At 39.6% G+C, this 17,019-nt stretch overlaps 1 protein-coding gene across 19 annotated transcripts in view; it reads left to right on the top strand.

Annotated features, from left to right (window-relative positions):
• EIF4G3 (eukaryotic translation initiation factor 4 gamma 3) overlaps positions 1–17,019 on the top strand; it is a 375,220-nt gene that overhangs the window by 303,923 nt on the left and 54,278 nt on the right. For all 19 annotated transcript variants that reach the window (XM_010364336.2, XM_030942485.1, XM_010364337.2 and 16 more), the window contains one exon: positions 6,052–6,249. In XM_010364336.2, the coding sequence (XP_010362638.2) occupies positions 6,052–6,249 (198 nt within the window). The remainder of the gene's footprint in view (positions 1–6,051; positions 6,250–17,019) is intronic.

Here is a 17,019-nt window from a genome sequence, read left to right as displayed (position 1 = left end):
TCCCCAACCCCTAGTACCAGTCGGTGGCCTGTTGGTAACTGGGCCACACAGCAGGAGGTGAGTGGTGGCAAAAGAACATTACCACCTGAGCTCCACCTCCTGTCAGATCAGTGGCAGCCCTAGATTCTCGTAGGAGTGGAACCCTTTTGTGAACTGTACATGCAAGCGATCTAGGTTGCACGCTCCTTATGAGAATCTAACTAATACCTGATGATCTGAGGTAGAATAATTTTATCCCAAAAACCACGTTCCTCTTCCCCCCTCAACCCCACCCCCAACCCTGGTCTGTGGAAAAATTGCCTTCCACAAAACCAGTTCCTAGTGCCAAAAGGTTGGGGACCACTGTTCGAGAGAGTAAATTCTCAGTAAATAATTGTTCAGTAAATAAGCGAACCCACAGAGTAGTTAATACAAAACAGAGATGAAGATGAAGCAATCCGTCAACTAGCTGTGCTGTCAAACTAATTGGCGGCTTGCTTTTGTTTATCTCTGTAGTGATTATCCTCAAACATTTGCCACAGGGTTCCTAAGGACATTCTTCTTCACATTGCTGAGATCAAGTCCCTACATTTCTCTCCATTTCAACATATCTCAACCTTTTTTGGAGGGGGAAAAAAAAAAAGCCTTCTTTGTCCCTCTCTCCAATCTCCCTGAGAAATGCTTAATGATAATGGGCCTAAATGGCCTGTATGAAGATAGTTAAAACTTCCTACTGGATCTTCATCATTGACAATGAAGATGTATTTAAGGCACTTGGATTAATGCCTTACTTTATTAAATTCTTACTGTACCTATAATGAGGAAATAGATGTTACCCTTTTTTTTTTCATATGAGGAAACTAAAGCTTCAAAAGTTGTCAAGCGTCATGAACGAATAGTCCAGTTGTTATAACTTGTAATCTGCTTGTTTATTTTGTAACAGAGTTTTCTCCATTATTAAGTTTTATTTCAGAAACGGAATAATTATCTTGATATGAGGTAGCATTAATTAATAGGTTTTCTTTAGTAAGTAGATAAAAGAAATCCAATGGAGAATTATTAAAATTCCTTTACAGAGCCAGTACAACCTTCTTTTTCTTGACACTTTCTTTTAAATATGGACTTGATTTGTTGCCTTACCTTACGTTCCTACTACTATATTAAATCATTTCAATCAGCATTATGAACGACCACTGTTGATGACCTTATTCTCATCTTCTTGAAGCATTTCTAGGAAATCATTGCCTCAGGACATGTCTGGGCTTCTACCCCTAGGATTCCCTGCATTCTCTTTCTTCTTTCTCCTCTGTTACAACATTTCTACTGAGGCTGCCTGAGTCATCTACCTGAAACACTGATTTTTGTCTTTCCATTTGAGTTTTTTTTTTTTTTTTTTGAGACGGAGTCTCGCTCTATCGCCCAGGCTGGAGTGCAGTGGCCGGATCTCAGCTCACTGCAAGCTCCGCCTCTCGGGTTTACGCCATTTTCCTGCCTCAGCCTCCCGAGTAGCTGGGACTACAGGCGCCTGCCACCTCGCCCAGCTAGTTTTTTGTATTTTTTAGTAGAGACGGGGTTTCGCGGTGTTAGCCAGGATGGTCTCGATCTCCTGACCTCGTGATCCACCCGTCTCGGCCTCCCAAAGTGCTGGGATTACAGGCTTGAGCCACCGCGCCCGGCCTCCATTTGAGCTTTTTAACCTAGCGTTCAATATGTCATTTTCACTCACAACCAGAGAAAACTAGTCTTCTGATATTTCCAGCTTGTTCTCTCAATTAGCAGGCTAGAAAATCCTCATTAACAATTCCTTCCTAAAGTGTTTTCTCCTTCATAAAATATCTACTTTATTTTTTTTTCCTTCCCTTTAGCCAGCTCTTTCTGTCCTTTATTATCTGGCCCAATTATCATTTCCTTCTTTTTTTTCTTTCTTTCTTTTTTTTTTCTTTTAAAATGGAGTCTCTCTCTCGCTCTGTCACCCAGCCTGGAGTGCAATGGTGCGATCCTGGCTCATTGCAGCCTCTGCCTCCCGGGTTCAAACGATTCTCCTGCCTCAGCCTCTCAAGTAGTTGGTATTACAGGCATGTGCTTCCACGCCTGGCTAACTTTTTGTATTTTTAGTGGAGACCAGGTTTCACCATGTTAGCCAGGATGGTCTCTATCACCTGAACTGGTGATCTGCCCACCTCGGCCTCCAAAAGTGTGGGATTACAGGCGTGAGCCACCATCCCGGCCCTCATTTCCTTCTAAAGGCATTCCTTGACTAATCCAGTGCCTCTGACCTCATGTAGCTAAACTACTCCCCTTTCTGGTCTCTCATCAACCCTGGTACTTGCTTTATCACTTCGTTTTTAAATGTGTTGTCCCTGCAACTAGATTTTGATTCTGTGGAAGGCAAGAACTGTGCCTTGTGCTTCATTTGTAACTAACACAAAATTTAGTGGACATCAACTGGATATTCAGTTACAGTGAAATGATTTTTTTTTTTTTTTTTTTTGAGACAGTGTTTCACTCTGTCACCAAGGCTGAAGTGCAGTGGCACTATCACAGCTCACTGCAGCCTTGATCTGCTGGGCTCAAGCGATCCTCCCTCCTCAGCCTCTCAAGTATCTGGGACTACAGGCATGTGCCACCATGCCTGGCTAATATTTTTGGAGAGACCAGGTCTCATTCTGTTGCCCAGGCTGGTCTTAAACTCCTGGGTTCAAGCAATCCTCCCGCCTTAGCCTCCCAATTCCTGGGATTCCATGTATGAGCTACCATCTCAGGCTTTTTTTTTTTTTTGAAAGAGGGTCTTAATCTATTGCCCAGGCTGGAGTGCAGTAGCACAATGGTGTCTCACTGAAGCTTCAACCTCCTAGGCTCCCACCTCAGCCTCCCAAGTAGCTGAGACTATAGGCATGGACCACCATACCTGGCTAATTTGTTACTTTCTTTTTTTTTTTTTTTTTTTTTGAGACAGAGTCTCGCTGCGTCGCCCAGGCTGGAGTACAGTGATGTGATCTCAGCGCACTGCAACCTCCGCCTCCTGGGTTCAAACAATTCTCCTGCCTTAGCCTCCCAAGTAGCTGGGACTACAGGCATACCCCACCACGCCTGGCTAATTTTTTTGTATTTTTAGTAGAGACAGGGTTTCACACGTTGACCAGGCTAGTCTGGAACTCCTGGCCTCAAGTGATCCGCCTTCCTTCGCCTCCCAAAGTGCTGGGATTACAGGTGTGAGCCATTGCGCCTGGCCTAAAAATTTTTTAGAGGCAGTGTTGCCCAAACTGGTCTTGAACTCTTGGCCTCCTGCAGTCCTCCTGCCTTGGCCTCCCAAAGTATTGAGATTACAGGCATGAACTCCTGTAGCTTAGCTAATAAATGATTTTGTGTGTGTGTCTGTGTGTGTGTGTGTGTGTGTGTAATTTTTTTTTTTGGAGACAGAGTCTCCCTTTGTTACCCATGCTGGAGTGCAGAGGCATGATCCCAGCTCACTGAAGCCTTGAACTCCCAGTCTCAAGCGATCCTCCTGCCTCAGCCCCACAAGTAGCTAGAACTACAGGTGCTTACTACACACCCAACTAATTTTTGTATTTTTTGTAGCGATGGGGTTTCGCCATGTTGCCCAGGCTGGTCTCGGAACTCCTGAGCTCAAGCAATCTGCCTTCCAAAGAGCTGGGATTATAGGCATGAGCCACTGCACCCAGCCTCTTTTCATTCTTTCAGCAGTGTCTTTCACAGAGCAGTTGTTTTTATTTTTATTTTTATTTATTTATTTATTTATTTATTTGAGACATAGCCCCACTTTGTTGCCCAGACTGGAGTGCAGTGGCACAATCACAGCTCACTGTAACCTCAGCCTCCCCTGGCTCAGGCAGTCCTCCCATGTAAACCTCCCAGGTAGCTGGGACTACTGGTGCGTGCCACGGTACTCAGCTGATTTTTGTATTTTTTGTAGGGACAGGGTTTTGCCATGTTGCCCAGGCTGGTCTCAAACTCCTGGGCTCGAACGGTCCACCCACCCCAGCCTCTTAAAATACTAGGATTATAGGCATGAGCCACCGTACCCAGCTTGTTTCTAATTTTAATAATACTGAATTAACCTTTTCATTCATGATTGTGCTTTTGCTGTCATATCTAAGAAGTATTTGCATAAACCCAAGAAAACGTTTTTCTACTGTGTTGTCTTCTAGAAGTTTATAGTTTTAGGTTTCACATTTAGTTTTGTGATCCAATTTTTGTTGAGTTTTGTACAAGGTACAAGATAATAGGTCAGGGTTCTTTTTCTCCCTTCTTGTGGATGTCCAGCTGTTACAGCACCATTTGTTGAAAAGATTATCCTTTCTCCATTGAAATGTTTTGGCATCTTTGTTGAAAATCAGTTCATCATATATGTGTGCATCTATTTCTAGACTCTACATTCTTCATCAAGCTATGTCTGTCCTCTGGCCAACACCACTCTGTCTTTATATAAAAAGTTTTGAAATCTGGTTGTGTGAATTCAATTCTCCAACTTTTTTTTTTTTCTTCAAAATTGTTTAGACTCTTCTAGGGTTTGTGTGTGTGTGTGTGTGTGTGTGTGTGTGTGTGTGTGTGTGTCTTTTCATATAAATTGTAGAATCAGCTCCTTGTTTTCTACCCAAAACAAAAAAACAAAAGGCCCTATTAGGATTTGGATTATGATATAGCTGTAGATCACTTTGGGGAAAACTGACATCTTGACAATAATGAATCTTTTAATACATCAACATGATATATATCTTCATTTATTTAAGCCCTCTTCGATTTCCTTCATCAGTGATTTATAGTTTTCGTATTTTTTTCCATCTTTTTTTTTTTTTTTTTTTGAGACAGAGTCTCTCTCTGTTGCCCAAGCTGCAGTACAGAGATGCGATCTCAGCTCACTGCAGCCGCTGCCTCCCAGGTTCGAGTGCTTCTTCTGCCTCAGCCTCCAGAGTAGCTGGGATTAGAGGCATGCACTACCACACCCAGCTAATTTTTCTGTTTTTAGTAGAGATGGTATTTTGCTATGTTGGCCAGGCTGGTCTTGAACCTCTGGCCTCAAGTGATCCACCCACCTCGGTCTCCCAAGTTGGGATTAAAGGTGTGAGCCACCACTGCTGACCTTTTGTTAGTTTTTTGGCTAAACATTTTATAGATTTTGGTGCTGCTGTAAATGGTACTTTAAAAAAATAATTTCTGGTTATTTATTGCTAATATATAGAAAAGCAGTTGATGTTTGCATTTTGACATTGTATCCTACAGTTGCTAGACTGACTTATTCTGGTCTTTTTGTAGATTCCTTATGATTGTCTATGTAGACAATTTTATCTTCTCTGCATAGAGTTTTATTTCTTCCTTTACAATCTACATACCTTTTATTGCTTTTTCTTTGCTTTATTGCATTGATTAGGACCTCTGTTATGATGTTGAATGGGAATGGTGAGAAGAAACATTTTTTGCATTATTCTCAATCTTAGGGGCAAAAATCATTTTGCCTTTCACCATTAAGTGGAGTTGTATATCTCCTTTTACTAGTCTAGGAAGATCTTCAATTCCTTTTTTTTTTTTTAATAGAGATTTTATAACATTATTTTTAAAGACTCGTGCCTAGTATTTCATACCATTATTCATATTGTACCATAATTTAGACAAATTTCTATTTTTTTACATCAAAGTTATTTTCTGTAATGGGTTATTATGATGGAAATCAGTGTGGCTAAAATATTTTTTCGTATCTCTAAATATAAATACATTTCTAAAAGTATAATTACTGATTCAAAGGTTACATACACAATCTTAAAGCTTTTGATACACATTGTCAAATTGCCCTTAGAAATGTTAACAGATAATGCTCCCACCAGCTAAGTGTGTATATATCTATTTCTAGAATTCTCCTCAGTAGTGAAAAGAAGGTAATTTTTGACTATTTGTTAAAATAGATTAATTATTTCTGTGACTAGTTCACAGTCCTTGTTAGTAATTTGAGAAGTTGAACTTATACATTATTTTAAAAATTAATCATTACAGAAAGTACTATATTGTCACAGTTACTGTAAGTTACTCTAATGCTCTTCTTTTTTGTGGCCCTTCTAGGAGCTTTTTAGAAAAGTTCGAAGTATCTTAAATAAATTGACACCACAGATGTTCAATCAACTGATGAAGCAAGTGTCAGGACTTACTGTTGATACAGAGGAGCGGCTGAAAGGAGTTATTGACCTGGTCTTTGAGAAGGCTATTGATGAACCCAGTTTCTCTGTGGCTTACGCAAACATGTGTCGATGTTTAGTAACGGTAAGAAGAGAGGAAGGAGTAAAACCAGAAATCTTCAAGAGGTATATTCTCCCCTCACTACACATTCTTCCCAGAAGTGTTATTGGGGCAACATAAAGGGGAGAATATATTTTTAGTATTTATTGATATATCCTCATTATATAAAGACAATCTTGCTTTATTAAAACGTATACTCCCCTCTGGAGGGGATATGAAGTCTGTACTGAAATGGACATGAGATGGGCCCATTCAACATAAGAAAGATTGAGTCAGGTTTGAATTAGTAATGTAAAATTATCGTCATGGGCAACAAATTTTTCCTGTGTGTCTCTTATGGAAAGCAAGCAAATGCGTGCTTTCACATTTAATTAAGTTTGAAATTTAAAAACACGTTGATTCTAATTCTAATCTCTGTGAAAATGAAAGGATAGTTGTTCTGTAGTCAAAAAGATTTCAAAGCTGATAATTTCATGTCATAGAAACTGTTAGGTTTCTCTCTGTTTACATTGTCTGAAGCCATTTAATCTCCATAGCCTGTCAAATCTAGGGCAAGACAGAGAGGGAGACCAAAGAGCTTCTGATTAGTATTCATTGTCCTCTATCCCACAATCATAAACTGCCATGTATCATCTGTGTTTTCTCTTCCTGTTGTTACCAAGGTATTTGTGTCAGAAATGTCTGTCCTTTAACATTTGGATTTTTTCTTAATTATTACAACTCGTTGTCGTGCCTTGCTGCTTAGAAACAAGCTATGAAAATGCAAAATTCTTTCATTCTACCAATAGTTTTGACTACCTATGTCAAAGGTAGGTAAGTCTTTTGGGGTTTGGAAAAGTCACATCTTCTGTCTTAAAGGAACTCAAAATCCATTTTGAAAATAAGTGTTTCCAAGAAAAAAAATACTTAAAAGGTATTTTGTGATGTAGCAGTATCTTAATGCCTGAATGGATGGTAGACTGAAAAATAAGTTGGAAGCAAAAGAAAACAGTTTGTTGGTGGGAGAGTCACAAAACTTTTACAAAGCAAATAGAGTTTGAGTTGGACCTGAGATAATGGGGAATACACATTTGGAGAAGAAAGAACATATTCTAAGCAGGCTCAATTCTGAAGCAGTAAGTGTGGCTTTGGATTCACAGCTCTAGGTTTAAAATTTAAACTTTAAAATGAAATTCCAGGCCGGGCACGGTGGCTTATGCCTGTAAGCTCAGCACTTTGGGAGGCTGAGACAGGCTGATCACCTGAGGTCAGGAGTTTGAGACCAGCCTGGGCAACCTGGCGAAACTTCATCTCTACTAAAAATACAAAAATTAGTTGAGTGTGGTAACATAAATTAGCCGGGCATGATAGCATGCACCTGTAATCCCAGCTACTTGGGAGGCTGAGGCAGGAGAATCACTTGAACTCAGGAGGGAGGCTGAGGTTGCTATGAGCAGAGACTGCGCCACTACATTCCAGCCTGGGTGACAAGAGTGAGACTCTGTCTCAAAATAAAATAAAATTAAGATAAAATAGTTCCTACTCTGCCACTTCCTAACTTTATGACCTTAGAATAGTTACCAATGTCTTTAAGCCCCTGTTTTTAATCCATAAAATGAGATTAATTCATACCATTTACAATATTATAAGGATAAAATTAATTAAAATGAATGAGATTACAAAATTTCTAGCTCAGTGTTTGGCCTGTAGTAAACCCTAAATAAACTGAAACTATATTGGACCTTTTAGGTCCAATTTGTGAAGGTTTTGAATGTTCGCTATAGAATGAGGATGATTATTATTATTATAAAAATAATCTATTCAGCACCTACTAAGTTGAAATATGGGTAGAGGCTTTATATATATGTATTATTTTTAATGGTTATTCTAACCCTGAAAGGTCAGTGTTATTAGCCCCACTTTATTGAACCAAAAACTGAGCTTAAAAAGGAAAAATAACTTGCTTGGGGTGATATAAGTAGTAAGTGGCATTGCTAGAATCCAAATCAGGGGTTATTTAACTCAATCACTTGCCATAGTGTCTCCTGATGTGCCATAGCTATATGGAAGCAAACTAATTTTCCATTTCTGGGCTCTCATTTTCATTGTGGTAGCCATGGCATCCTGTGGTCACTCATTAAAATTAGGACTGGATCCCAGATCCTCTGGATCACACTTCAGTGCCCTTTCCCAGTTTTGAATTTTATCAGATAGGCAGTTAAGTGGTGTTTAGGCAGTCTAGTGGAGGAGTGATATTGATGAAAATGGCTTTTGAAATGATCTGGCAATAAGTACAAATTGGATTGGAATAGGAAGAAATATAGACAAGCTACCCACTTATGAGACTTTTGAAAACTTTATTGGATTGTTTATTTATTTTGCTTGAGACAAGGTCTTTTGCTCTGTTGCCCAGGCTGGAGTCCAGTAGTGTGATCATAGCTCACTGAAGCTTCCAACTTCTGGGCTCAAGCAGTCCTCCTGCTTGACTGTAGGCACACACCACCACCAGGCCTGGCTATATTTTTTATTTTTAGTAGAGATGAGGTCTCACTATTTGCCCAGATTGGTCTCAAAAACTCCTAGGCTCAAGTGCTCCTCCTGCCTTGGCCTGCCAAAGTGCAGGGATTACAGGCAGGAGCAATCTCCTGACCTTCTGGATTATTTTAAATTATAAGATAACAACCTATTTGAACAAGTCAAATGGTATAGTTAATACAGTTATTACTGTCTGCTTGCAGCCGCAGGCAGTTAATCTTCCTTCCCCATCAGACAGTCAGTGTGAATGGCTTTGATGTAATCATCTACGGTTTTCTTCATATTTATAAAATGATGTGAAAATATGAGTGTATGTATAAAGAGGTTATTTTTGGTTTTGCTTTAATTGAATTATATAAATTATTTTCAGTTTGCCTTTTTTTTAACTTAATAAATGTTTTGGGCAGCCCTCTAGGTCATTACAGATATATTTTACTCATAGTTTTATACAAATTGCATAATATTTCATAATATGCATATACCATAACTTATTCAACCATCTCTTTCTCTCTCCTTCCCCTCCCTCCCTCTGCCGCCTCTACCTCTCTCTCTCTCTCTCTCGTGTTCTTTTATCCTTGTATTCTGGAGTTTGCCTCCCTTCCTCCCTTCTTTTTTTTTTTTTTTTTACACAAGATCTCACTCTGTATCCCGGGCTGGATTACAGTGGCGTGATCACAGCTCACCACAACTTCAAATTCCTGGGTCCAAGCAATCCTCCCATCTCTGACTCCCAAGTAGCTGGAACTACAGGCACATGCTCAGCTAATTTTTGTATTTTTTTATAAATGTAGTGTTTCGGGGTTTCGCCATGTTGTAGGCTGATCTGGAACTCCTGAGCTCAAGTGATCCGCTTGCCTCAGCCTCCCAAAGTGTTGGGACCATAGATGTGAGCCACCATGCCTGGCCTCTTTCTTCTTTTCCTTCCCCTTCCCTTTCCTTTTTGTCTTGCTCTGTCACCCAGGTTAGAGTGCAGTGGCAGGATCTGGGCTTCCTGCCTTCTCAACCTTCTGAGCTCATGTGATCCTCCCACCTCAGCCTCCTGAGTAGCTGGTACCATAAGCACGAACCACCGTGTCCAGTTAATCTTTAATTTTTTTTATAGAGACAGAATCTCAATATGTTGCCCAGACTGGTCTTAAACTCCTGGGCTCAAGCAATCCTCCTGCGTCCTTACCGAAGTCCTGGGATTATAGGCGTGAGCCACTGCACCTGACTTCTATTTCTTCAGTGTGTGTTTTTAATCTTTGAAACTTTTTTATTGAAATATGACTAATATATGTGCTCTCTGGGTTGAAATTCTTCATTTGTTGCATTTGCCAAATTTAATGATGTAAATGCTATCCTCAGGACTCTTTATAATCTACTGATAGTTTGACAAGACTCACAAAATTACTGTTAAACAGTTGTCTGTCATAAACCAATATGAACCAGCTTCAACACACCAATGCAGCATGCTTACAGAAAGGTATACAGATCATTACTGTACAGCTCAGTGTCTATCAGCAACACCTTAGACCCTTTTCAATACTCTTTACTCTTTTTTAAAGGCAGCTAGGACCAGGTCCAGTGGCTCACGCCTGTAATGTCAACACTTTGGAAAGCTGAGGCAGGAGGATTGCTTGAGCCCAGGAGTTTGAGGCCAGACTGGGCAACATGAGACTCTGTCTCTACAAATAAAAAATTAAAAAATTATCCAGGCATGATGGCACGCACCTGTAATCCCAGCTACTAGGGAGGCTCCGGTGGGAGGATCCCTTGAGCTCAGGAGGTCAAGACTGCAGTGGACCATGATAGTACCATGGTACTTACTCCAGCCTGGTGACAGAGTGAGATCCAGTCTCAGGGAAAGCAAAAAAAGGTAACCATTGTCCTGACTTCTGACACTATAGTTGATTACATTTGAGGGATTGAGAGACTGAAATAAAATAGTAACAGTGAGCATAGAATCATAGGATCCTACTACGCACATCAAACATTATAGGATTATTAAATATCTAAATTTGAAAAACTAACCTTTTATAAGAAAATCGAGGAGGCTATTTCCATGAACTTTGAGTAGGGAAAGATTTCTTTAGCAAGATTCAAAACATGAAGGATAAAGGTGTAAGATTTGACTGTTAAAATTTATAATCTTTGGTGCAGCAAAAGATACTGTAGATAAATACAAAGATAAAACCACAACCTAGGAGTATGTTTGGAGTGCATTAACTGACAGAATATTAGAATCCAGAATTAAGGAGGAAAAAGAAGCAAATCAGTAAGGAAAAAAACAGCCCAATAAAAATATGGGCAGTTCATAGAAATGAAAATCCATTGGTTGATAAACTTTAGAAAAGATAATCAATGGCGGCACTTCTCAAAATAAGACATTTACGCAGCTAACAAACATGGAAAAAAGCTCAGCATCACTGATCATCGGAGAAATGCAAATCAAAACCACAATGAGATACCATCTCATGCCAGTCAGAATGGTGATTATTAAAAAGGAAACAATAGATGCTAGCAAGGCTATGGAGAAACAGGAATGCTTTTACACTGTTGGTGGGAGTGTAAATTAGTTCAACAGTATGATGATTCCTCAAGGATCTAGAACCAGAAATACCATTTGACCCAACAATCCCATTACTAGGTGTTTAACCAAAGGAATATAAATCATTCTACTATAAAGACACATGCACACGTGTGTTTATTGCAGCACTATTTACAATAGCAAAGACATGGAACCAACCCAAATGCCCATCAGTGATAGACTGGATAAAGAAAATGTGGTACATACACACCATGGAATACTATGGAGCCAGAAAAAGGAATGAGATCATGTCCTTTTCAGGGACATGGATGAATCTGGAAGCCATCATCCCCCGCAAAGTAACACAGGAACAGAAAACCAAGCATACTATGGAGCCAGAAAAAGGAATGAGATCATGTCCTTTTCAGGGACATGGATGAATCTGGAAGCCATCATCCCCCGCAAAGTAACACAGGAACAGAAAACCAAGCACTGCATCTTCTCACTCATAAGTGGGAGTTTCACGTTTTTTGCTTTCACATGGATACAGAGAGGAGAACAACACACACCAGGGCCTGTTAGGGGTGGGAGTTGAGGGGAGGGAACTTAGAGGACGGGTCAGTAGGTGCAGCAAACCACCATGGCACATGTATACCTATGTAACAAACCTGTACAACCTGCACATGTATCTCATGTTTTTTTTTTTTTTTTTTTTTTTTCAAGGAAAAAAAGACATTCAGTGTTATTCATTATTAGGGAAGTGATAAACTAAGAAAAGATAAACTATAGTTCTATAAAATTCACCCCCACTAGATTGAAAAAAAAAAATCCCATTTTAAATGCTTTTAAAGATGAATACAACCATTTATGAGGGCAATTGGGCAATAATGTTAAAGATGTTCATGTACTGTGCAATAACACCAAATTGCTACATTTACCAGATATTTACATACATGTGAAGCAATAAGAACTCTCACATACTGGTAATGGTAATGTGAATTGCAACAGCCACTTTGGAAATTGTTTAGCATTATATACTAAAGCTGAAGTTTTTCTACCATAACTAGCATTTCAATTCTTAGGTATATACACACCAATAAACATACATATCTCATATGCTAGGAAATATGTACAAAAATGTTGTAGCATTTTTTATACAGAAAAAAATGAATAAATGCCTGTTAATAGTAGAATGGATAAATTGTAGCATGTTGATACAAGGACAGTGAATCTGAAGTACAACTACATGGACATGGATTCTCACAAGAGTAAGTTTGAGTAAAAGAGGGCAGACCCAAAAAGATACTATATGATTTATTTATTTAATGTTCAAAAATGAAACAAAAACTAACTTGGGTGTTTGGGGATACCTGTCTGTAGTGTTAGGGGTTGCATGTTTTCTTTGTAAAACAAAAGCAAGAAAGTTATTATAAAAGTCTAGAAGGCTTTTGTATAACTTTGGAGACAGAGAGGGGGTTGTGGATGTGCTTTGGAAGGTAATTTAAGAGGAGCTTCTGAGAAGCTTTCAGTGTTCTGTATCTTGACCTGGTACCATACCTGGTAGTGTTTATGGAGTTTGCTTTTTCATAATTAATTGAGCTGAACCTTAAAAAGTTTTCAAAACAAGAACAAGCAATAGAGTGAAAAGCTTAAAAGCCACTACAGGCTTTTAAGTTTTACTGTGATATTTAGTTTCCTGAAATCTGAAAAAGTGGCCAGCTGTGGTGGCTCATGCCTATAATCCTAGTTTGGGAGGCTGAGGTGGAAGGATCACGTGAGCCTAGGAGTTGGAGACCAACCTGGGCAACATAGTGAGACCTTGTCACTACAAAAAAATAGAAAAAAATTAGGCAGATGCTGAGGTGGGAGGATCACTTGAGCCCAAGAGGTCAAGGCTGCAGTGAGCTATGATTGGGCCCCTGCACTCCAGCCTGGGTGACCAGAGTGAGACCCTGTCTCAAAAAAAATAAAATAAAATAAAGTTAAAAAGGTGGGTGTGGTGGCATGCACCTGTAGTCCAAGCTACTCCAAAGACTGAGGCAAGAGGATCACTTGAGCCCAGGAGTTTAAGGGTGCAGTGAGCTATGATGGCACGATTGCACTCTAGCCTGGGTGACAGAGCAAGACCCTGTTTCTAATATTTGTGTACACACACAGACACACACTCACTGATTTTTTTTTTTTTTTGAGTAAAAGATCTAAAACAAGTATGGCAAAATGTTAAGATTTGACACATTTGGGCAATGGATACCTGAGTGTGTGCTATTTTATTTTGTGCTGTTAGAAAAGAAATGAATTAGCTGAGCATGGTGGCGCATGCCTGTCACCCCAGCTACCTGGGAGGCTGAGGCACAAGAATCACTTGAACCCAGGAGGTGGAGGTTGCAGTAAACCAAGATTGCACCACTGCACTCCAGGCTGGGTGACAGAGCAAGACCCTGTCTCAAAAAAAAAAAGAAAAGAAATGGAGTCTACTGAATTGCTTTTTCAAGATAACATGTCCATGGACCAGTGTTGCCCAAAAGTGAAATGCCCAAAATTGAGCTGTTAGTATATGTTTCAGCAATGCTGGCGTAAGCAGATTTGTTTCCTTCAAGCCCCTGTTTACTATGCTAGTGTTTCTTGTGAAATCAGACAGGAAAGATCTACTGTATACATCATTTTCCAAACCTCTAGACCACAGGCATTTAAAAAAATTCCCTTAAGGTAATTATTAGCTTGAAAAATAATAACTACCAACAGAATCAAAGAAACTGAAGACAGTGAATAAAAATTTAAACTAGTATCTGGGAGTCTGGTCTCAACCAGGGACATTCCCTCCCACCCCCACCTCAGGACATTTGACAGTGTCTGGAGGCCTTCTTGGTTATTGGTATGGCATCTTAGTGGGTATGGAGTGAGGATGCTGCTAAGCTTTCTATAGTGTGCAGGAGAGCCCTCCACAAGAAATAATTATCCTACCCCAAATGTCAGTAGTGTTGAGGTTTAAAAACCCTGGCCTAGACTGTTGAGATTGTAAGATTTAGGAGAATATGTGTTCTCATTGTTTAGAGCAGTTGTTAAGCCATTTTTCTCTTTCCATGTCGTTCACATTGATTGCACACCTCCATTTAAAACCTCTTTTGTAACTTTGCAGTGGTTAGGTGAATCCTAGAGTATAAAATTATTTTGTTTGTTAATTTTTTCATGAAGTCTTAAAGGGTAGGCCTTTAAGAAAGATTTCTTTAGATTTATAGAGGAAATTGATGTATTGGATTCAGCTTTCCCTCGTTGCTCTGTAATACCATATACACACACATATGTACATATCCATCCATATATGCAGCTGCCCGTGTCCACCAAGCTCTACTAAGGCACACTATACAAGGCTTGAGGGAATCATAAGAGCTGGTCAACTCCGCCTCTGGAGTATTTTGCTGCTTCTGCTAGTTCAACTAGAAATGACTGAAGAGGTCTGTGAGACTTCCTTCATGAATAATAAAGCATTTAACTAGAATTTAGCACTTCTTTAGGAGGAGAACATCTGAATTAAGTGGCAGATGGAGAAGAGTAGACAAGAAAAATGTTGTCCTGTATCTAAATCTGTACTTAAGTACAATTTTAAATTGGATTATTGAAACTTTAAATTGCTCTGCTTTTGTCTTAATTATAATTGAAATGAGAATCCTCATCTCAGAACCCCTCTAGAATATAAACTCCACGAGAAGGGACTTTTTCTATTTTGTTCACTGCTGAATTCCCAGTGCCTAGAATGATTTTTGGCAGGTAATAGTTGTGAATGAGTAGGTAAATGCCTGAATGAAAGAATAACCAACTTGAAAGAGTTTCTTTTATGCCCTGAGACTGTAGTTTTGTTACGTTTTATCTGTGCTGTGGGAGACATGCATACTTCAGCTACAAAGAATGGCACTGAAGGCAGATTTTTAAGCATTCTGTGTACTGTTATTCCAGGTACAGAGCTTGTAGTATTGCCACTTTAAGTGTTTAAAAGCAAAACATGAGGAGAATGACAGGACCGAGAATAGGAAGAGACACTGAGAGAAAAAGAGAGGCAGTTAAATCTCATAAATAAAGCCTGGAATTGCAGACATGACAAGTCAGCTGTGGGCAACAGCGGGTGGCTGGTCAACTGGAGAAGGAGGGACTTGTAACTGTCCTGATGGAAGATTTTATAATGTGTTGAAGAAAAAAATGATCAGAGATGACTTATACTTTCATAACTGAGCACTCCCTTTTGGATCATGTGCTTATCCTAAAACTATACCTCTTCAGGTATATCTAACAGAGATCCATTTTGATAGATGTGTTCATAGTGTGCAGAGTATTATGTACAGTTTTGGCAGGTTAAATTGCCTAAGGTCATAATATAACCACTGATAGAAAACAGTATGTCACCATGGGCCTGAGAGTCATGTTGGTTTATTAAACAATGTTTTAAAATTGCTGTATTGCTATTTACTTCACATTTAAGAGCAAACTGTCCTTGGCCAGGAGTAGTGGCACATGCCTATAATCCCAGCTACTCAAGAGACAGGTGGGAGGATCACTTGAGCTCCAGAGTTGGAGACCAGCCTTGGCAACATAGGGAGACACTGTCTCCAAAAAAAAATTTTTTTTAAGAGTAAACTATCCTCTAGAAACCAGAGTTTTAGAGTTAGCATAGAGGTGTCACTTGCTTACATTATACTATTCATTACAAATACTTTACTTCATACTAGCACATGATTTGGGGGCAAAATTACTACTGGGCCATGGATTACCATTAACATCTGTATGTTCTGAGACAGCATTGAAAATCCTGAACATGCTGAGCCAAGGCCAGGACTTATTCCATTTTCATTTCTGTTTGATTACCATAATTACCACACTGCTGAGAGCCCTTGATGATTCTCTACAATTTGATCCTTTTGGGGATAAGCATGTCCACCCTCAATACTAACAAATATGTCAGCAGTATAGGCCCTGTTGCTTGAAGAAAATTACTACCTGATGCAGACAACATTCATATCTAAGATTGCTGAGTGACCTGTGTGTGGATGGGTCTCATTACACTGATGCCACATTGTTAGTTTACTACTGTGTAAAAATAAGGTAGGTGCTTTCTAGTGAGTTCAGCTTATCAAGCAGCCTTACTAAAACATTCTCACCGACTCCTTTGCTCCCTGAGAAAAAGAAATCCGTCCCAAACAACCCATTTAAACACACACATTTTAGTGTTGATCATGGACTGTTAAGTGAAAATTGTAGTTGTCTAAATAGATCCTTTTCTCACTGTCACATACTACCTTTCATTCTTGCTATTATCCATGATGATATTTGCATGCATCTGCCTTGTCCACTGTTGTGTCTCTGAAAAATCATAGTTTGAAGCCTTCTTACTGTAATTGTATTAGGAGGTGTAGGAGGTGGGTGGGGGGCAGTAACTAGGTTTAGTTGAGGTCATGAGGGTGGAGCCCACACAATGGGATTAGTGCCCTTAGAAGATGAAACACCTGAGCTGTTTCTCTCCCTGTCATGTAAGGATACAGTGAGAAGTCAGCCATTTAAGAGCCAGGAAGAGGGTCCTCACCAAGAACTTAATCTGCCGGAACCTTGATTTTGGACTTCTCAGCTTTCACAACTGTGAGAAATAAACTTCCATTGTTTAAGCCACCCTGTCTGTGGTATTTTGTTACAGCAGCCCAAGCAGATTAAGATATCCACTCTTCATGTTCTGTTCCAACTAACCAATCTCAGTGGGTCTCCTGACCACCCAGTGTCCAGCAGACAAG

The sequence above is a fragment of the Rhinopithecus roxellana genome, chromosome 12 (genome assembly GCF_007565055.1).
Source record: "Rhinopithecus roxellana isolate Shanxi Qingling chromosome 12, ASM756505v1, whole genome shotgun sequence".
NCBI lineage: Eukaryota > Metazoa > Chordata > Mammalia > Primates > Cercopithecidae > Rhinopithecus > Rhinopithecus roxellana.
Note: the sequence above shows the minus strand (reverse complement) of the source record. Positions and strands in the feature narration are given on the sequence as shown.